Source organism: Choloepus didactylus, chromosome Y (assembly GCF_015220235.1).
Source record: "Choloepus didactylus isolate mChoDid1 chromosome Y, mChoDid1.pri, whole genome shotgun sequence".
Taxonomy (NCBI): domain Eukaryota; kingdom Metazoa; phylum Chordata; class Mammalia; order Pilosa; family Megalonychidae; genus Choloepus; species Choloepus didactylus.
In genome coordinates this window covers 47,852,205-47,874,519 of record NC_051335.1, presented here as the reverse complement: position 1 = coordinate 47,874,519, position 22,315 = coordinate 47,852,205, and the positions used below count along the sequence as shown (strand labels likewise).

The window sequence follows — 22,315 nt, the reverse complement described above, 5'->3', positions numbered from 1 at the left end:
ACTATGTGTGTGTGTTTTGTTTTTTGTTTCATTGTTTTTGTTTTTGTTTTGTTTTGCTTTGTTTTTGAGTAACAAATGTGAGTCCTTTGCAGGTAAGTTGGGATTCAAGACAGGGCCACCAGTATTCATTAAAGGCTTACAATGTGCCCAGCTCATACTAAGCACCATGGAGGATAAGAGGAGATTACAAGTCAGTTCAGCCAACATGTATTTAGCACTGAATATATTCCAGATACCATACAGGTACTGCGGGGTGGGGGTAGAGGACACAAAGATGAATAAGACCAAGTCTCTGCCCCCAAGAAGCTCCCTGTTCCATGCAAACAAATGGGGTAATAGACAACGATAACATGTAATAAGTGCTGTAACAGAGGTGTGTATAAAGAAGGGCAAAACATTTAATTCTGAAGTGGTGGGGTACAGGGTGCAGGGGCCATTTGAGCTGAGCTTTGACAAATGAGGAGTTTGACAGGAGGAGAAAAGGCTTTCTGAGCGGAGAAAACAGCCTGTGAAAAAGTACTGAGGAATGAAGGGGACATTGCATGTTCTCAAAGAAGTTGGGCAAGGTATAAAGGAGACCTGTATACTTGGGAGCCTTGCTGGTGTTTTTTATTCTTCTTGCTGTGGTGATCTTTTTCTTTTAGCAAAGGAATGGCACACTTCTATGTTTCAGAAAGATAACTGACAGCTACGGGGGAAAAAAGCTTGTATCTTGGCTCTAATGCTTCAAGCTGTGTGACCCTGGGCAAATTATGTAACCCCTCTACGTCTCAGTGTTCTCATTGCAAAATGGGGATAATAACAGTTTTTGGTTTTGTTTTGTTTTGTTTTGTTTTTTACAAGTACATGACTGTTTATTTAAATGGCAGTGTGATCAAGAGTGAATCTAAAATCCAAGAAGTTGGGCTGTAACCAGCTGAATAAGATCTGCTGCTTGATGTGGTAGGTAGGTACTTTAATAGTTAAATACATTGTGGAAGTTCTTATTGAATTTCGACTGTCCTTTCCCATAGTAAGTGCCTTCAGGTGTTTATTTGATAATAATAGTCTTGACTCATAGGGTTGGTTTGAGGATTAGATGAATCAATTTTGGCCCATGACCCTCCCCTTCACGCTCTACTATCCAACCTACAGGCATTTAAAACATTTCTCTGGAATGCTCCAAACTTCTTGACTAAAGACCATTTCCCAAGATGTGTCCTCACGTGTTCCCTAAATTCTCATACATCCTTCAGGTGTGAGATTAAATGTTAATTTAAACCTTCAGGAATCCCTTCCCGACTGCCTCCTTGGACTATACATAAGTTACTCTTTTTAAATCTCCTGTAGCACTTTTACTTGTGAGCTTCGACCTATTTATAAATCACTTCTTCAAGGCCCACCTTCCAAGCTTTCACAACCATGAAGGCAGAATCCATATCTATGTTGCTCGTCTATATAAACTCAGTTCCAAAGATACCTAGTGGCAAAGTAATATTGCTTGACTCAATCTATCTGCCAATCATTAACATGTAATCTGGAGAGAAACGATGGGCCAAGGGAAAAATTACATTAAAAAGAAAAGACAGGGGCCCAGGGTCGGCTTCCACAGGAGGTTGGCAGGTGAGCGCCACCCGGGGTGGGTGGCTCCAAGCCCAGCCTGGTGAGGCGCTGGTGTGGCGCAGCTGTGGCAGTGCTTCCCACTCGCCCCGCTCCGGGGGTGGCTCTGCGAAGGTTGCATGATGGAATTTGAACATTACCTCAAGAGGTTTTATTTTTTGGATTAGTTGATTCTGTTTTTTCCTCTGCTGACTATTTCTTCAGACTCATTTTTTGGTATCCTTTTGAGGCACTAAACTCAAAGAGATTATACCATGGACTACAAGGAAAGCTGCCCAAGTGTTAGCATTCCCAGCTTTGATGAACACAGAGAGAAAAAGAAGAGGTTTACTGTTTATAAAGTTCTGGTTTCAGTTGGTAGGAGTGAGTGGTTCATCTCCAGGAGATATGCAGAATTTGATAAGCTTTACAACACTTTAAAGAAACAGTTTCCTGCTATGGCCCTTAAAATTCCTTCCAAGAGAATATTTGGTGATAATTTTGATCCAGATTTTATTAAACAAAGAAGAGCAGGACTGAATGAATTCATTCAGAACTTAGTTAGATATCCAGAGCTTTATAACCATCCAGATGTCAGAGCTTTCCTTCAAATGGACAGTCCAAAACATCAGTCAGATCCATCTGAAGATGAGGATGAAAGAGGTACTCAGAAGCTACACTCTACCTCACAGAACATCAACCTGGGACCATCTGGAAATCCTCATGCCAAACCAACAGATTTTGATTTCTTAAAAGTTATTGGAAAAAGAAGCTTTGGCAAGGTTCTTCTTGCAAAACGGAAACTGGATGGAAAATTTTATGCTGTTAAAGTGTTACAGAAAAAAATAGTGCTCAACAGAAAAGAGCAAAAACATATTATGGCTGAATGTAATGTACTCTTGAAAAATGTGAAGCATCCATTTTTGGTTGGATTACACTAGTCTTTCCAAACAACTGAAAAGCTTTCTTTTGTTCTGGATTTTGTTAATGGAGGGGAGCTCTTCTTTCATTTACAAAGAGAAAGGTCCTTTCCTGAGCACAGAGCTAGGTTTTATGCTGCTGAAATTGCTAGTGCATTGGGTTACTTGCACTCCATCAAAATAGTGTAGAGACTTAAAACCAGAAAATATTCTTTTGGATTCAGTAGGACATGTCTTAACAGATTTTGGGCTTTGTAAAGAAGGAATTGCTATTTCTGACACCACAACAACATTTTGTGGACACCAGAGTACCTTGCTCCTGAAGTCATCAGAAAACAGCCCTACGACAACACAGTAGACTGGTGGTGCCTTGGTGCTGTTCTGTGTGAAATGCTCTATGGGTTGCCTCCTTTTTATTGTTGAGATGTTGCTGAAATGTATGACAAGATTCTTCACAAGCCTCTGAGTTTGAGGCCAGGAGTGAGCATCACAGCCTGGTCCATTCTGGAAGAACTCCTAGATAAAGACAGGCAAAATCGACTCGGTGCCAAAGAAGACTGTCTCGAAATTCAGAATCATCCTTTTTTTGAATCTCTAAGCTGGATTGACCTTGTGCAAAAGAAGATTCCACCACCATTTAATCCTAATGTGGCTGGACCAGATGATATCAAGAACTTTGATGCAGCATTTACAGAAGAAACCGTTCCATACTCTGTGTGTGTGTCTTCTGACTACTCGACAGTGAACGCCAGCATAATGGAAGTGGACGACGCATTCCTTGGTTTCTCTTATGCACCTCCTTCAGAAGACTTATTTTTGTGAAGAGTTTTATATTCAGAAAACATTAAATACACATAAACCTAGGGATGGGACTGATAATACTATTTTTGTGAATACATTAAAAGTACATCTAATTAGTGCCTCATTTTTACATGTCATGTTGAAAACTATGAAAAATGTATTTTCTGCTGTATGCAAGAAAATAGGGCATTTCAAAGAGCTAAGTTTTTTAATTAAAATTTGTATACTTGTTTATTAAGCTTATTTTTAAACAGAAACTTTAAAAGCTATTGTTCTTAGCATTAACCTATTTTAAAGAAAACATTTTTACTATTGACTGTTTTTTTCCCTCTAAGTTTATACTAACATCTACCCAAAATAGACTGTTGTTCAACATTCCATTTCAATTCACTTAACATATTCTAATGCCTTTGTAGCTATCCACTATGACTTGTTTTCAAATCAAAACTATGCAATTGGTACAATGGTTGTTTAAGAAGAAACCGTATCTTTCCGGATTAAATCACTGTTTGAAATAATCAGTTCTTGCATTTTAATCAGGATTAAAATATAAAGGCATAGTTAACACATCGGCTGGTAGCTAAAACTTTGAATAACCATTTATTCTGCAGATCATTTAAGATTTAACAAAAGGAAATCCTCTACTTTTGAAAAGCCAGTTCAAAATTGTGAATTATTTTTCCTCTGGAGGAAAAGAAGTTTAGTAGTTAGAAAGTTAAAGTATTCCCAAATATCTGAAGGGTAACAAAGTGTTGCTGGATTTTTTTTTTAGGTGGTGCCAAAAATAAATGTATTCTTGTCATGTATTTATATTACAAGTGTATTCTATTTATTTTCACGTTGTTAGTTTTTGGTCTTTTGAATGTGCACTGTTAAGTAGGACTAAATCTTGGCATTTGCTTTTGCAAATAGCTGTTTCAAAACTGTCTTCCTACTTGGCTGATAAGTTAAAAAATATTAGAGATTTTTAATTGGGAATTAAAAGTGGGATATCAAATTCTGGGTCAATGTAAATGTATATAGTTTCATTACTATGTAACAAAGTTAAAAATAATTCAAGCAGATGCATATTTAGTACCTAACCTATTTAGAAAAAGTACAGGAAACTGATCCTAAAATTGTAGCATATCAACTAACTTGCACATTTGTAATATTAAAAGAGAACAGCTACAGAAAAACTAAATAATGCTTAATCCTGATGCTCAGTTTGTGCAGAAGTTTTTCAAGTCACAGGAAACATGATTGTGAAAGGGTTTAGTGACCCAGTTTAGATGCTCCAAGAACAAACATTCCTTCAATGTATTTTTCTAGAGAAAGAATCACAATAGTATTTTACACCAATCCTCTTTGGCTTAAAAATAAATGATCAGCAGAAAGGGGCTGTGGGAAGGGGGAGGGAGAGAATGCTTTTGTCAGATTAATACTTACATCAATACACTGAATCTTCCTTCAGAGGTAAGACTTTAATATCTACACTGTAAATATTTGGTTTATTTGGCACTACTGTAAATTCTGCTTTTACACAAAGCTGTTTATTATAGAACAAAATAAAAACTGTAGCCTCTTATATGTTTTTTCTTTATGAAGCCACTACTTAATTCAACTGCCAAAAATGAAAGTGCAATATTGTATATTTTTAAGAACAAATTTAAAATAAAATTTTGATGTTTCTTAGATCACAAGAAATGCAAATCTATATAGCATAACAAAACTTGAAATAAGAAAAAAAGAAAAAAGAAAAGACAACTACATTTAATGATCATCCAAAGGAGTAAATAGAAAGGAAGAGGCTGCATATGAAGCAAAGGAAAAAATTTAGAAGATCTATGAGGAGGAGGGAAACCCTCCAGGGAAGCTTTGGCTAGGAAGAGACCTGAGTATCCAACAGCCCTATTGGCCAGAGGCTCTCATACTGGTGACGCCCACTACCCCTCTGTCTTCGATTACATCAGCGTTATCAGCAGTACCCTCCTCATTTGTCTCCCGGCTTCCCGTCCCTCCCAGTTCCGCCCTCTCCCAATCCAATGTCCTTACTGCAGCCGAGTGATCTCTGAGAGGCAAATCTGATTACCTTGCTCCACCACTTTAAAAAGACTCCCCTCCCCCCTTTGCCCTCGGGATCTAGCCATTAGCCCTCGGCCTCCCCCTCCAGTTTCTCCCTCTCTTCCTCTGTCATTCTCTGCACCACACCCCCCACCCCCGCTCTGGACTAAGGCCTAATTGATTCTCCTGCAATTCCCTCCACTAGCCCTTCCCCCGCGCCTCTGGTTCTTGGGTGTTCGGTCTACCCAGACTAGAGCACTCTACTCTCCCCCAGAATCCTTGGAAACCAACCGCAAAGACCCAGACTGATCCGGTCCATAGGGATGCACGTTTCCTTCTTGAGACCCAGGGGGAACAGGGACATCTATTGTGGAGCCTGCCCTGTTCTGTCCAGGACGGGGAGGGGGGGGAGGCCTGGCTTAGACTTAGAACCTAGGGAGGGCCCTCCCTGTGGTCCTTCCACGTGAACTTGAAACAAAGAGAGCGCCTACCTCCCCAAGGTGAGGAAATACTCCCGGTTCCCCCTGCAGGGCCAGGTTCTGCTCGCCCGGCATTTAAGATATTTTACCAACCTGGTTTACTCCAGATTATGGCCAGATCTTATCAATTTGCATAACTCAATCTGAAGGCTGGTCGCCCTGATTTTTGCCTTACTTCTTATTTGGCTGGGAAAAAACACACATCAAAAACGAATATTCCTTTCCTACCGAGCATTATTTCTCCCATTAGTCTTAATGAGCTGGCTCAAAAGCTCCCTGGGGACTTTAACCCATGACCTGAGGATTATTTACCACTACCTGCCTGGTTTATAACCGTAATTCACCCTGGAAAGGTAACTGTAACTATGAAGAGGAAAAGTAACAATCGTTCATAAATTCCACTTCCTCCTCCCGGATAACAGGCAACATTTTAGTATATTTCCTTCCAGTTATTTTCTTTCCATTTTTTAAAATAATTCATATTGTATAACCTTGGACCTTTTCTTTTCCTACTGTATTCTCCTTGGGCAGTCGCATCCATTTTGATTGCTCTTGGTAATAACATCTCTAAGGTAACAATCCAGCCCAGATCCCAGCTCTGAGTAAAGTGGGCTCCCTCCCCTTAATCTGTAACAAGAGAGTCCCCTTCCCCCTCAACCAGTAATGACTACAAAGTAAACATTAAAGCCCTGAGAGGAAGGGAGTGAAACTGTGCTGTTTTAGGGAGTGAGACTTGCGGATGTATGCATTAGCCAAGCATAACAGTTCCAATAATTAACCATTACACCAGCCTTGAGAAAATTTCTCAAGGTTGCTAAAGATCTTAAGCACCCATTAATTAACCACCAACTCTGCTTTTGTCAAAGTAGCTTGCTTGCATTTTTAGGATGTGATTTCTGCCTATATAAGTCTCAAGCAATCTCTGGTCCCTGCTGCTGCTTACTAAACTCCCTGCGCAGGGTGACACGCAGTAGCTGCCAGCTAGCTGACTAATAAAGTCTCTTTGAATTCTATTTGGCTGTCTTGTACCTTAACTCGCGGGCACCGTAACACTGAGCACCAGTTTCTCCACCCCTTTCCTTGGCAATCTTTCCCATTTTGGTAAATGGCATTGCCATCTGTCCTGCTAATGCCAGATATTTGGGAGTCCATCCAGAATGACTATTCCTATTTCCTCATTTCCACCCCCATCCTTTCCCCATCTGATTCATTAGAAAATTCCGTCCACTCTGCCTGCCTTATAAATCTAGCAATTGCTCCCTCCTCCCCAAGTCTGCTGCCACTACCCCTGTTCAAACCACCATCCTCTCCTGCTCTGCTCCCACAGCCACCTTATTGGTGTCCTTGCTTCCATATTTGGCCTCTTACAATCTCCCAGTGTGCTCCAAGATGCTGCCTACCTTGGTTCCTCCTTCTATACCACTAAATTCTTGTCAACCCAGACCTCTTTCTGGCCCTCTTACCTTCCACTTTGTGCTTCCTGTTCTTTCTCTGGAAAGCTTTCACCCCAGCCCTTTCTCGGCTGGTTCTTTCTCTCCCATCGAATCTAATCTTAAAGACACCTCTTTTAGAGACGTTCACTAACCACATAATAAAATTTGATCTCCCTAGAATTGTCCAACAAAGCACCTAGCTTACTTCCTCCCTGGCACTAATCACAACATGCAATTATTTGGTTTGTTCATTTAATTTCTTCCCACGAGTAGGACTGGCAGATAAAATACTGGATGCCCAGTTAAATCTGAATTTCAGATAAACAACGGATGATTTTTTTAGTCTAGAAATTTGGACCATGCTTACACTAAAAAATTGTTCATCTTTCACGTGGAATTCAAACTTAATTGGGCGTCCTGTTTTTCTATTTGCTAAATCTGACAACCTTACCCAGGATGCCTCTTGCCCTTGTCTGGCTTATTCTGGGTTGTACCGTCATGGCCTAGCCCAGAACCTGTCATTCAGTGGGACTTAAGTATGTAGGAACTATCTATATGACGTTTTGTGTTTTTTCCACACTGTCATTTATTTATTAGAATGTCCTCCATTCATCCAAAATTCTTGTTTAAGCTAATTTTGGAAAATGTGGTTTATTCCCTAACTTCTTCGTTTTCCATTTGTGTAAAATTGGGATAGTAGGAGAATCTACCCTCACCATGTTGCTGGGAGAATTAAATGAGTTAGTGAGTGTAAAGCGGTTAACACCGTGCCCGGACCTGTAGAACGCTCAATAAACTTCAGTTCTTTATTCAAGGAAGTCTATGCACCATTTTAGCGGAAAGCAAAAACGCGGGTTTGGGCCTAACGGATGGGGGTAGGGAAAACGGTTAGAAACCGGCGCCACCCAGAACGCAGAGAGCCCGGGGGAAAGGGGCGGAGTGAAGAGTGAATGACAAGGGCGACAGCCAATAGAGAGACTGGAAACCGCTCTCCTCCCTTTGCCTTTCAAATTCTAAACTCCGTTCCATCCGGGTCCTTCAGCCTCGTTGCCGGGCAATATAAAGTTTACTGTTTCCTTTGTTCGCCCTCGTTGCGCAGAAGTGCTGGCGGTTTTCCTTTCCTGTTCTCCGACTAAACCCGGCAGCCTTCACGCGTGCTGAACCTCTAGGAAGCGCCTGTCGGCGAACTCATAGGAGCTTCAAACCGTGCTCACCTTGCTCCGGTACGTACATCCTTTCAAATGTTTTTACCACGTTAGAACGTGGGATTATTTCCCTAGAGACGGGGGTGGCGGCCGCCATTTTGAGAACGGAAAGGCGCCAACCTAGCCAATGAAGCTGAGGGTAGAAGAGAAATATTCCGGGGGATTCTTTTCGTTGTGTGCCTCTGGAGAAATTCTGGAGATCACCTGCGGGATGGGTGACGGAGGTTGGGGCTTGTGGGGTATAGCGGGACGAGGACAGACGGCGCCGCTGCGCGATAATATCTGCGTTGGCGCTAAGGATGGGCATGTGGACTTTATGGCGGGGTCTTCGTTCATTGGAGGCCGAAGGGAGGGAGCCCTGTGAATTTTCTCAGTCACAGTTTATAAGTGTTAGTCCCCCTGATCGATGCCGACTGTTCTGGGCCGATGCCAAGTGTCGCCATTTTGTTTTTTTCCACGCGGTTTTTAATGACCGGCTTTAAGTAGGTTCTGCCGCAGTCTTGGGAGTGTTAAGTGGCTACAATGTGTGCTACCATGTTCCGCTATTTAATAGGAAACAACGTTGGCATTTCGTTCGTTTGTAGTCAGATAGTAACTTTTTCGGCGGGGCGGGGGTAGGGAAGAGGCGCACAAAGTGGCTCAAACTTGAGATTGCTGCTCATTACAATTGCTAGGGAATTTCAATGAGGAACAGGAGTCATTGGAAGAGGACTTATTAAGTAAAGTCCTGCGTCTGGCCTCATTATGACCTTGAATTGAGGCGCCAGTCTTAAAAAAATTCCATCTTTACGGTATTTGAGCTGTGATTAAAAATCTCTCTTTAGAAGGTAACAATAATTTAGGATTAAAAATAAAATGTTTTTTCAAATTCTGTTGATTAAAAACAGCTAAGGAGTTTTAAGGGCAATGGCAAAACTTAATTTGGCACCCTTAACCAGGTTAAGGCTAATTACGTTATTAAGAAACTTAATTTAAAGTCGTTTCCATTACTGTGGTTATTTAGGAATAATGGTTTTAGTAAAACATGAAATAATGTGCCACAAAAAATACATGTTTAAACTTGGGGACTTTCCAGAGAGGTAATACTGCTGTTTTTCAACAGCTTCCGGCGGTCAAAAATGGTTGAAGCAGATCGTCCAGGAAAGCTCTTCATTGGTGGGCTCAACACAGAAACAAACGAGAAAGCCCTTGAAGCAGTTTTTGGCAAATATGGACGAATAGTGGAAGGTGAGTTATCTGAAAGTATATGTTGGGCTACTGTTAGGTAGGTAAGCGATGATGAATTTGATTGTATTGATCATCTGAGATGATTTCTGTCCTCTAAGAAGTTCTGAGCTTTTTGTTATTAAGGATTCTCGTGTTACTTCACTTGAACTAGAGTTAACACTTTTTTTTTCCCCTGAAAACTACTTTTTAGTACTCTTGATGAAAGACCGGGAAACCAACAAATCAAGAGGTTTTGCATTTGTCACCTTTGAAAGCCCAGCTGATGCGAAGGATGCAGCCAGAGACATGAATGGAAAGGTGAGACTGCACAATTAATTGTGCTGTGTTGTCTGGTGGTAGAACAGTGCAGTGTGCTCCATATTATCCATGTCATCTCCAGAACAGCTTTTGAATTGTGGTGTTGTTTTCTAGGATCCTCTAACCACAACAACCCTTTGTAGTAACTTGTAATTTGTGAGCAAATTTTGTAGCCAATGCATGAATATGAAGTCTTCTCTTGTTAAGAAGAGTTTTGATTCATAATTGCATGTGACAGTATTTTCAAAACAAGTTTTTACCCTTCCGGCCTGGCTTTAAATTTAATTTAGCAGCAGTGCAGTGGCTCATACTACCTTGGGTTCAGATAATCAGTACCAGTTTTTAAGACCAAGTAAGCATTTTTGAGTAAATGGATGAGTCGGGCTGTTGCCTGATTAATACTATTTATAGCATTTTACCTAAAATTAATTGTTAAATGAAATTTTATCTGTTAGAATATTTGTAACTGCATTTTGAAGATTTCAGCAACAGTGCTATCTCTTTTAAATCTTGATCTAATCATTTTGATGGATTTTTTTTTTTTTTTTTTTTAGTCTTTAGATGGGAAAGCCGTCAAGGTGGAACAAGCCACTAAACCATCATTTGAAAGTGGTAGACGTGGACCACCTCCACCTCCAAGAAGCAGAGGCCCTCCTAAAGGTCTTAGAGGCGGAAGAGGAGGAAGTGGAGGAACAAGGGAACCTCCTTCACGTGGAGAGCACATGGGTAATGACTTGGGTAGACTATGGGCTTGGTTCGTAAGGTAGGGATTATGAACTCATACCCGTGTTTACTTTGGTAAAGTTTTCCGGCTTTTGAAATTGAGAACAGTTGCTTATCTACCTTAAAAGGAAACAGTAGACATCATAAGTTAAACCAGTGTTAATTTAAGTGATGGTTAGTCTATTCCTTTTCAAGTGTTTTATTCTAATGGAGAAACAAAAGGGAAATTTCTTTTATGGTAGGCATAAGTGTTGGGCATTTCAAAGTGAAATAATTTGTGTTTTTATTTGAAGTAACCTTTAAGACTGACAATCAGTTTTATTTTCCCAGTCTATATGACGTCCTTATATTCATTCCTTGTAAAAGTGAGAACTAGACTCCCAGCTGAACAGATCTGATTCTAGATAGACATAAAAAACTTAGTTTTTTGTTGATTCTTTTAAGTGTTACTAACATAATTGTTTCTTCTATTGTAGATGGTGGTGGCTATTCCATGAATTTTAACATGAGTTCTTCCAAGGGACCACTTCCAGTGAAAAGAGGACCACCACCACGAAGTGGGGGTCCTCCTCCCAAAAGATCTGCCCCCTCAGGACCAGTTTGCAGCAGCAGTGGAATGGGAGGAAGAGGTAAATGTTCCATTCATAATAATCCATCATACCACCAATAGAAGAAAGTTGAGGTGAATTCTAAAAATGAGACCGAGGCATAGACTTCAGGGCATTTAGATACATGCAATTAATGAGTACCAAAAATAGGAACATAGAGAAGATCTTGTTCCATTTTGTCATGTTGATTGAATCACTAGTGAATTTACATTCCTTTCAGTATATTTAAAAATGATTTTTTTCCTTCAAGCTCCTGTATCACGTAGAAGAGATAGCTGTGGAGGCCCAGCACGAAGGGAACCCCTGCCCTCTCATAGAGATGTTTATTTGTCTCCAAGAGATGATGAATATTCTACTAAAGACGGGTAGAAGTGTAGCTTTTTCATGTGTAATTAAGGGTGAAGGAGAAAATCACCAAAAGCTTACTCTAAGTTACTTTTATTTCTGTAGCTATTCAAGCAGAGATTACCCAAGTTCTCGTGATACAAGAGATTATGCACCACCACCAAGAGATTATACATATAGTAATTATGGTCATTCCAGTTCACGTGATGACTATCCATCAGGAGGCTATAGGTACATAATTTTGCTCCCATGGTTTGATTGCAAAAATTGTTGGAAAATTGATGCTCTAGGACTTAATGGTTTCTCTTTTATAATTTAGTGATGGAGATGGCTATGGTCGTGATCAAGACTATTCAGATCATCTGAGTGGAGGGTCCTACAGAGATTCATATGAGAGTTATGGTAAGATACTGATTGAGGGTCTTGAATGTCACCAGCTTGAGATTTTATGTTCATGAGCCAGTTTATTAGGCTGTGTGGTGCTTGCTTTAAAAGGGACGTTTGCTTGCTTTTGAGAGGGGGTAACTTAATCAGCTGGGCTTTTCCTAGTTTTGTGAGGGGCTTGTTTTTTTCCTAAGTTTTTCTTTTGTTGTCGTTTTGAGGCTGTTTGCTTGATTTGGTGGGGATTTTGCTTGCTTAAATTGGCAGCCTTATGAGTTTTCCCCCAACAGTGAAAATACAATTTAAAAATTTTATTAACAAGATCAAATGTTTACCATTGCAATATGAAGGAAAGTCTACAGTTCAAAATTGCAACTTAACACTGGAAAGTGGCTGAGTTTCTACTATAAAATAACAAGCTATCTGGAATATCCTCTTGAAATACACAGCATCTTCAGTCTTTCCAAACAAACCTTAAAATCAATCCATTTCCGTATCTCGGCAGATGAGCAGATCCCTGTTATGGCCAGCAATGGCAGAGTTTAAAACCTCCCAGTTAAGAAAATAAACGTTTAATACAGGCATTCTGTAAATTCAGATTTAAATGTTGTATATATACAATTTATAGTGTTGCCGTATTACCTGACCATTGACTCTGCAGGTAACTCACGTAGTGCTCCACCTACACGAGGCCCCCCCCCATCTTATGGTGGAAGCAGTCGCTATGATGATTACAGCAGCTCACGTGACGGATATGGTGGAAGTCGTGACAGTTACTCAAGCAGTCGAAGTGATCTCTACTCAAGTGGTCGTGATCGTGTTGGCAGACAAGAAAGAGAGCTTCACCTTTCTATGGAAAGGGGGTACCCTCTTCCACGTGATTCCTACAGCAGTTCAAGCCACGGAGCACCAAGAGGTGGTGGCCGTGGAGGAAGCCGATCTGATAGAGGGGGAGGCAGAAGCAGATACTAAAATCAAACACAACTTTGGATCAAAATCCCTGTTCAAAGAAACAAAGTGGAAACTTATAACTACCCAAGGACTACTAAGGAAAAATTGTGTTACCTTTTTTTGAAGTTCCTGTTAAGTTCTCCTCCATAATTCTTATGTTCTTGTGAGGAAAAAGTAAAACTTGTTTAATTTTATTTGATTTATGACATTGCTTTCAACAAGCAAATGTTAAATGTGTAAGACTTGTTTATTAGTGTTGTAATTTTCCAAGTAAAAGTGTCCCTAAAGGCCACTTTATATCTGATTTTTCCCAGTAAATGTGGCAAGCACTCCTAAGAGCTTCCATAAACATCTAGCCATCTAAAATGGAGAGATGAGTCTTTCTGCTTATACAAACAAGCTAGATATTAGAGGGTGGTTGGGGTAATGCTACTCTTAGGATTTCAGGATGTCTTCAAACTGAAATCTCAGTGTCCTCAGTATGAAAAGCCTGAGATCAGATGCTTAGGTAAGGAAAATGCTATTCACCCAGTAAACCCAAAAAAGCAAATGGATTATGCTGGCCATATTTTGCTTTTCTGATGTTTTCTTAGGAATCTGCAAGAACCTCCCCTTTCCCCCCTCCCCAATAAGACCATTTAAGTGTGTGTTAAACAACTACAGAATACTAAATAAAAAAGTTTGGCCAAAACTAACCATGAAGCTACAAACGATGCTTGCTCTTACAGTTTCAAATTTTTGCAACTCTGTAGTGTCTCACTTTTAAAGGAACAGCTTGATTGCAAAGGAGAAAATTGATAAGCAATGAAGTTATCTACAACTTCTCAAAGGCTTATGACTTCTAAAAAGTGAATCAGCATTCCACATCAGATTTAAAGCATCAAATGCCTGTGAAACAGCAAAGACGGTAAGCAGAGCAAACTAGTTTTTCCGTCTAAGTTGAAATTGAACAGTTACCTTCCTCATAGTACAGTGAAACATGCTGTACATGGCCATGGAAATGCTTTTTAGATTTTAAAAAAACTTGGAAAAGCAAATGTTCAATAGCATATTAGAAGTCCTCCAAATTCAGCACTTGGATATTTTAAAAGCATGTGTGACACTTAAAGGCCTTAATACAGCTGTTTACCAATAGTGGTTTGGGAGGGGGGATCTTTTTTTTTTAAGTTATTTTTGATGAAGACCTTTAAACATGCTTCATATATTTTAACACTTTTTTTTTCAAATTAGTCTTTTAGTCTATATAGCAGATGGCTTAAGTTTGGGGGCCCCCACTCTAGCCCTGTAAGCCATTGCAAACTTGACATTTAGTTGGATGCCTGACTTGTTTTTAGTTCTATGAAACTACACTGTATGGAGAAAATCTATTGCAAGTGGTCTTTATAAAAGCAAACCTGAGGCAACATGACCCAGATCCAGCCATGAAGTTGAAAAAGATGCTCTTGAATATAGTAAGCTTTAAGACCTTCAACTAAAAATCCTTATACTGCACTTATTCCTTCAAATAAGTTTTGTCTGTTCGACTTACGGATTTAACATGGCAGTGCACCATTGGAACAGAATGAGAATCCATAAGCCATGCAACTTAACCATTTAAGGCATTCCAATCCATCCCAAGCCAGTGAATCTTCCACCACTTAAGAGAAATAGTAGAACATGAAATACATTAAGCTGCAAGTCTGAACTTGCCTTTTCTTTCTGTAAAAGAGTGCAGTTATAGGCAAGTTGCAAAGAATTTCCTTAAGAGAGATAACTAGTCATCTTTAATTTTTACAGGTTGAGGATTATGGTCATGGTCATGGAGTGCTGATATATTCACACTAGATAAGGCTGACAGTAAGAGAAATCAAATACTAAGGTAAGTTTTGAAAGCAGTGGTCTTTATAGGTTTAAGGAACTTTGTATTATGACTTTGGCAACTTGGATACTAGCTTCATCTGTAAAAGGGAAAATACCAAACTCAAGGATTGTGAGGAACAATGTGGAATCCCTGGCACATTAACTGTTCTCCATTAACTCCAGTTAAATGTGTGGGTTATCTTAAGCGTAGGTACATTTCTTTTAATGACTTAGTCGTGGTATTTTCATCTATTTCTGAATCCATAAAGCTTGCTCATATGACCTTCATGCATCTCAACACAGGAGCTATGTATTTGGTATTTGAACAAACCTCACTTATATGTGAGGTTCAACCTTTCGCTCCCTTGGCATTTTGTACCAGGACATTTCAGAATTAACCAGTGCCTGCTCATTTGCACAGCAGTAGTACAACTTGGCTAAGTGGAGTTACTGATGCAGCTGCTACCACATTGCCTGTTTGAGTATCACAGTTGCACTAGTGTAATGATGACATAGTATGGAACATTAATGCTCACAGTCCTTGTAATGCATCTTTATGGCTGCATTTTAGAGCTTGCACTTTTAAGGAAGTATTTTGTTGCCAGTTAAAGCAACTGTATTTAGAAGTAAGGATGGTGAGAAATAGTTTCCAATATAAAACAGTAAATGTCTTGTGACCTGATTCAGTGTTTTTCATTTTACAGAGTTGTTGAAGCAGAAGAAGTATGCCAGTTGACAATAAGGCCAAACAGATTCATTAGCAGCATTCAACAGAGTTGGTTTGGTACAGGCAATATATTTTGCCTTCAAGGGTTCCTGAGGGGAAGGCATTGGTACTGGTTAGCACTCTTGACTAGGGAGTGGTAGTTACTTAAAGCAAGTAATTGACCAAATGGAGAAAGAAACCATTAAGGAAATTGGTAAAGAGCTAGACAGGAAGTTCTTGTGGTTCTTTGATAGGTTTTACAGCATTGGCTCTCATTTTGTTAGCTAAAGCTACAGGGGTGACTGCCAGTTAGTACGTCTTAACTAGAATCGACATGATGCGAATTGAATTAGAAAACTGAAAGGCATAGGTGGTAAGTTTATCCAATAAAGTGATTATCAGCAAGTAAAACATTTTTTGGTGGTGTATCCAGAAACAGCTAAGTTGTGAAACAAAGCTAAAGGGCAAAACACACTTAGAAAACTGATAACAAAATCACTCAAGTCACTTGGTTTTTTTTTTTTTTTTTTTTTTTTTTGGTAATATAAATTTTTTTTAATCATCATTTTATTGAGATATATTCACATACCACGCAGTCATACAAAACAAATTGTACTTTCGATTGTTTACAGTACCGTTACATATTTGTACATTCATCACCTAAATCAATCCCTGACACCTTCATTAGCACACACACAAAAATAACAAGAATAATAATTAGAGTGAAAAAGAGCAATTGAAGTAAAAAAGAACACTGGGTACCTTTGTCTGTTTGTTTCCTTCCCCTATTTTTCTACTCATCCATCCATCCATAAACTAGACAAAGTGGAGTTTGGTCCTTATGGCATTCCCAATCCCACTCTCACCCCTCATAAGCTACATTTTTATACAACTGTCTTCGAGATTCATGGGTTCTGGGTTGTAGTTTAATAGTTTCAGGTATCCACCACCAGCTACCCCAATTCTTTAGAACCTAAAAAAGGTTGTCTAAAGTGTGCGTAAGAGTGCCCACCAGAGTGATTTCTCGGCTCGTTTTGGAATCTCTCTGCCACTGAAGCTTATTTCATTTCCTTTCACATCCCCCTTTTGGTCAAGAAGATGTTCTCCATCCCACGATGCCGGGTCTACATTCCTCCCCGGGAGTCATATTCCACGTTGCCAGGGAGATTCACTTCCCTGGGTGTCTGATCCCACGTAGGGGGGAGGGCAGTGATTTCACCTTTCAAGTTGGCTTAGCCAGAGAGAGAGGGCCACATCTGAGCAACAAAGAGGCATTCAGGAGGAGACTCTTAGGCACAAATACAGGGAGGCCTAGCCTCCTTTGCAGCAACCGTCTTCCCAAGACTTGGTTTTCTTTTGTAAGCCTACTTCACCCTCACCTGTTCTGAAAACAAATCAATCAGGGTACAAGTATATTGTTTTGGAGACTAGAGCCAATAGTATAAAAACTGATACTGTTCTCAGAGGAAACAGATTTGAGTTGTTGGAAGAGCCAATTCAACTAATGAAAATTTTGGCATAGTAACTGGAACAGTAGTATCCTGTTTAAATTATAATGTGTAGCATTTTCACAGATTCTGAGTAATCAGACTGATGACCAAATTTAAATAGCCTTTGCACTTAACATAGCTGTTTAAGCTCCATCTCTACATATTCTAATTACTGAGGTGATAAGAGAACCATTTGGTGCTTTACATTTTATTTCAGAATCTTGAGGGTAGTGTAGAATGTAGAGATTAATTGTATAGGAAATGTGAACGTTGAATTCAAAGTACTCTTTAATGAGCAGGCACCTGTATGTTGAGTAGTTTACTGATCAGCAGACTTAAGTTCGTTCTGCTGGAAAAAGAATTGATTCTGTGACTTCGTGCTGATTGTAAGAGAAACAGAATGATAGAAAACATTTGTTTATCTGGTAGTCAAACATAGACTTCACTTTTAGGAGTGTTTTGTATTTGAACTTAATAAAACTTAACATGGCATATATTTTTTGTTGACGTGAGTTCTTTTTTATGTTTAAAAATATTTAATAGGCTTTAAGTACTCCCTTCCCCCCTCAATTCAGTTTTGATGCATTTAATCAGGTGGAAGGGAATGTCCAGAGTCTTCCTTGACTAGGCTCTTTTATAGCAGTGAGCTTCAGCTGTATACTAAGGTAATTTGTTGACTCTTCACCCTAAAAATGTAGTGGGAGTCTTAACACCCAGTAAGAGCTAGAGGCGAAAATATGTATATGTTGTCACTTTACCCCCATTTCATGCTTAACTCTTCACAATAGTTGGCACTGAATCCCACTTCTGGAAAAACCAACAGTGAGGTTATGTGCTACTGTATGTAGTTTATAGTTTCTTGAGCATTTAGCCTCCGAGTGTGGCTAATTGACATTTGCACCTAGAATGACAACTGCGATTGAGTTATGTGGTCTGTTTAAAAACTCATCACATGGAAAAGGAATGTAGCTGAACATTAAGGTGGCAGATAAAATCTGAGGTATTTACGTCCTGTAAATATCCTCAGCTTCAGACAAACTGTTCCAAAAGAACATCAGTCCCATAATTCCCACAGAAATATAGTGTATTTCACCACAGAACGTTTCAGTGTGCATACCAAAGGACTCAATGTGGATTTTTAAGATAAAATTGAAATTTGAAATGTACCAACATTAGAAGGTACCATAAAAGGTTTTAGAATACAATCAAAAATTGCCGTGAAAGCCCCGAATTAGCTTGCCCCGCAATTCCTGCACTCATCCCCCAGGGCAAGCACTATTATTTTTGTTTAAATTTTCATAAGGTGAATGTTTTGTACAAGTCTGGATATAATTACTGAGAAATGGGAAGACCTGCTTGTGGAATTGGTGGGTCTTAGATGTTTACGTATCAAATGGTGTTTTTTACTTACCGGCAATGTATGAGTTCTGGTTACACCAGACCATTGCCTGCGTTATTTTTTAATTGAGCCATCCTAAGTCTCGTTTTAATTTGCATTTCCTTCATGAATGATGATGAGCGCTTTTAAAAAAAATGAGTTGTTTACAATGAAATGCACAACTCTCCAGTGTATAGTTCAATGAGTTTTGAAAAATTGCACTTCAGAAAGTACCCTTGTTCCTTTCTGGTTAATACCCCATCTCCCACCCCCAGAGAAGCAACACTGACCTGGCTTACATTGCTATAGGATGTTATTTTTTTTAATTCAATTTTATTGAGATATATTCACATACCATGCAGTCATACAAAGTGTACATTGTTGTTCACAGTACTGTTACATAGTTGTGAGTTCACCAAAATTAATTTTTGAACATTTTCATTGTCTCACAAAAATAATAATGAAATTAAAATGAAAAAGAACAATTAAAAACACCGGGTACCTTTTTTTTGCCCCCATTTTTCTACTCATCCATCCATACACTGGACAAAGGGGAGTGTGGTTCTTAACGGCTTTCCCAATCACATTGTCACCCCTCATAAGCTACATTTTTATACAATCGTCTTCAAGATTCCAGTGTTCTGGGTTATAGTTTGATAGTTCCAGGTATTTACTGCTAGCTGTTCCAATTCATTAGAACCTAAAAAGGGTTGTCTATATTGTGCGTAAGAGTGCCCACCAGAGTGACCTCTCGGCTCCTTTTGAAATCTTTGCCACTGAAGCTTAATTCATTTCATTTCACATCCCCCTTTAGGGTGTTATATTTTTAAATAGTTCATATAAATTGAAACCTACATTAATGTACTTTTTTGTGTCTGGTTTCCTTTTAAATGGCATACTGTATTTTGCAATCCACGGAATTGCATGTATCAATAGTTCGTTCCTTATTGTGGAGTAGACTTGCAGTGTATGAATATTCCATTCTGTTAATGCCCATGTTACCAGTTCTTGGCTAATAGGAATAATGCTGCTATAAGCATTCTTGTACAAGAATTTTGTGGAAATAGCTTCATTTGTTTTGGATAAATATCTTGGAGTGGAATTGATGGGTGATAGTGTAGATTGCAAAATTTTTTTCCTTTCTACCTTTACTACAATTTTATTAGAGAAAGTGTAGGTTTACAGAAATATCAAGTTCCCATATACTACTCTGTTAACATCTTGCATTAGTATGATACATTTGTTAAAATTGATGAAAGAACATTTTTATAATTGTACTATTAACCATAGTCCATGGTTTACATTAAGGTTCACTGTGTTGTATAGTCCTTTTTTTTTTTTTAATTCTTAAAAGAGACTGCCAAGTAGTTTTTCCCAAGGTTTTTGTACCATTTTATGCTCTCATTAGCAATATATGAGAGTTCTGGTTGCTTGAACTATCCAACATTTTGCTGTTGATCTGTTTCATTTTAATCATTCTTGTGGGTGGAGTAGTAGTATCACTTTTTAATTTGTATTTCCCTGATGATTAATGATATGGAGCACTTTTTAAAAAATGAACTATTGTGCGATAAATTTACAGAAATTTTGCAGAGATTTTGCCCAGATTTTAATAACTCACATAACTTTGTCTTACCTAAAGTGTCCAAGTCTTTTCCCATTTTAAAATTTGTCTTTTTTGTCTTTTTAATGTTCTGTATTTGGGGTGCAAGTTCTTTGTCAGATGCATGTGTTGTGAATATTTTCTCCCAGTGTGTCTTGTCTATTTTTTCTAATTTTTCTTGAGCAAAAGAAGTCTAAATTTATCAAACTTTTTAATGGTTATTGCTTTCTGTGAACTATTGAAGAAACGTTTTCCTACCTCAGGGTCGTGAAGATCTTTTCCTATCTTCCAGCAGTTTTGAGGTTAATTTTTATATTAGGTCTCTGGTCCATTTTCAGTTTTTTTTTAGGGAGTTGAAGTTCATTTAAAGTATCATATCCATTTATTCCAGCATCATTTTCTTCTTTACTCCATTGAATTACTTTAGTATCTTTTAGGAACCATATTATACTTGTGTCCATTTCTGAACTTTTTTCTAATTGATCAATGTATCTATCCTTAACTTGATTACTGTAGCCTAATGTAAGCCCTCTAAGCATATTGTTGTTTTTTCTTAAAGCAGTTTTATTCACACACCATATAATCTACCCAACATGTGAAATCAATGCCTCCCACCCAGTATAATCACAGACTTGTGCTTCCATCACCACAATCAATTTTAGAACATTTCATTGCTCTAAAAAGAAAAATCACATACCCCTTTGCTCTGGTTTCCTAATGCTGCCATTAAGCAAAATAGGAGAAATGGATTGGCTTTTATAAAGGGGGTTTATTTGGTTACAATGTGATAGTCCTGAGGCCATAAAAGTGTCCAAACAAAGGCATCAACAATCGGGTACCTTCGCTAGAGGATGGTCAGTGGTGTCCAGAAATCCTCTGTCAGCTGGGAAGGCACATGTCTACATCTGCTCTGGGGTTCTGGGTTCCAAATGGCTTTCTCCCAGGACATTTCTCTCTAGAGAGTTTGGGGGTATTCTCATAGTTTCTCCCAGGCAAGTCTGGACTAGCAAAAGTATACTTTCAATGGCTGTCTCCAAAATGTTTCTCTTGGCTGCAGCTGCTCGGAGGTCCTTCTGTTTGTGAGCTTTTATAGGGCACCAGTAAACTAATCAAGACCCATGCTGAATGGGTGGGGCCACACCTTTGTGGAAATAATCTAATCAAAGTATAACCACAGTTGGGTGGGTCAAATCTCCATGGAAACAACCTAATCCAAAGATTCCAACCTAATTAACACTATTACATCTACCCCCACAAGATTGTGTTAAAAAACATGACATTTTGGGGGTACATAATACATCCAAATCAGCACACCCTTATACCCACCCCACCCCCCATTATTGCCACCTAGCATAGGTGTGGTACTTCGCTACAATTGATGGAAGAATATTAAAATATTACTGCTAATTATAGTCCATAGTTTGCATTAGGTGTATTTTTTCCCATATACCACCCTATAATTAACACCTTGTAATAGTGACGTACTTTTATACTAGTTCATGGAAGAACATTTTAATATTTGTACTATTAATCACCCTCATTGTCTACCACAGGGTTCACTGTTATAAAGTCCCACGTTTCATCCTCTAGCTTTCCTTCTAGTGACATACAGGACCCTAAACTTCCCCTTTCAACCACAATCATACACACAATTCAAAGCTGTTAATTACACTCACAGTAATGAGCTACCATCATCTCTATCCATTTCCAAACATTTACAACCAACCATATTAAATATTCACAAATTAAGCAGTTTTAGTCCATTGTTGGAGAATACTGAGATAAGAGATGGTGGTGGCTTTGATTATGAAGGTAGCAATAGAGATAGTGAGATGGGCAACATTTTGGGTATATTTTTAAGATAGGCCCATTAAATTTCCAGTCATGTTAGAGGTTAGGTGTGTGTATTAGTTAGGGTTCTCTAGGGAAACAGAATGGAGGAGAGGTATCTATGAATATAAGATAAAAGTGACTCACACAACTGTGGGTATGCATGAGTCCAAATTCTGTAGGGCAGTCAGCAAACTGTCAACTCCAATGAAGATGTCCAATGAACTCCCCAGGAAATGAACCGGCAACTTGGATGAACTCCTCAGGAAACACTTTGCTGGGCAGCCAAAGAAGTGAAGGTCTTCTTTCTGTCTCGCTTATAAGTCTTCAACTGATTGATTGGATTAAATCCAGCCAACTGCATTCTCTCCTTGTGGAAGACATGCCCTTCAGTGAGTCATCAGTCACAGCTGCAGCCAACTGACTGATGATTTAATGAAACAGCCTGTTGGTTTATTAACCAGCCACAAACATCCTC

At 39.0% G+C, this 22,315-nt stretch overlaps 1 protein-coding gene, 1 non-coding gene and 1 pseudogene across 2 annotated transcripts; all 3 read left to right on the top strand.

The window, feature by feature from the left end:
• The first annotated feature begins 1,705 nt into the window (after nt 1-1,705).
• LOC119524179 lies at nt 1,706-3,320 on the top strand (annotated as a pseudogene).
• Nucleotides 3,321-8,341: 5,021 nt separating this feature from the next.
• On the top strand, nt 8,342-13,696 carry RBMX (RNA binding motif protein X-linked). The gene is made up of 9 exons (XM_037822886.1): nt 8,342-8,477; nt 9,562-9,686; nt 9,877-9,983; nt 10,538-10,709; nt 11,183-11,335; nt 11,565-11,679; nt 11,765-11,890; nt 11,979-12,061; nt 12,702-13,696. Exons 2-9 carry the CDS (start codon nt 9,578-9,580, stop codon nt 13,010-13,012), a joined length of 1,176 nt encoding a protein of 391 aa, XP_037678814.1. The 5' UTR covers nt 8,342-8,477; nt 9,562-9,577; the 3' UTR covers nt 13,013-13,696.
• On the top strand, nt 9,732-9,797 carry LOC119524335. Its single transcript, XR_005214788.1, has one exon. It is a non-coding gene; the product is annotated as a small nucleolar RNA SNORD61 (small nucleolar RNA).
• Nucleotides 13,697-22,315: the final 8,619 nt, after the last annotated feature.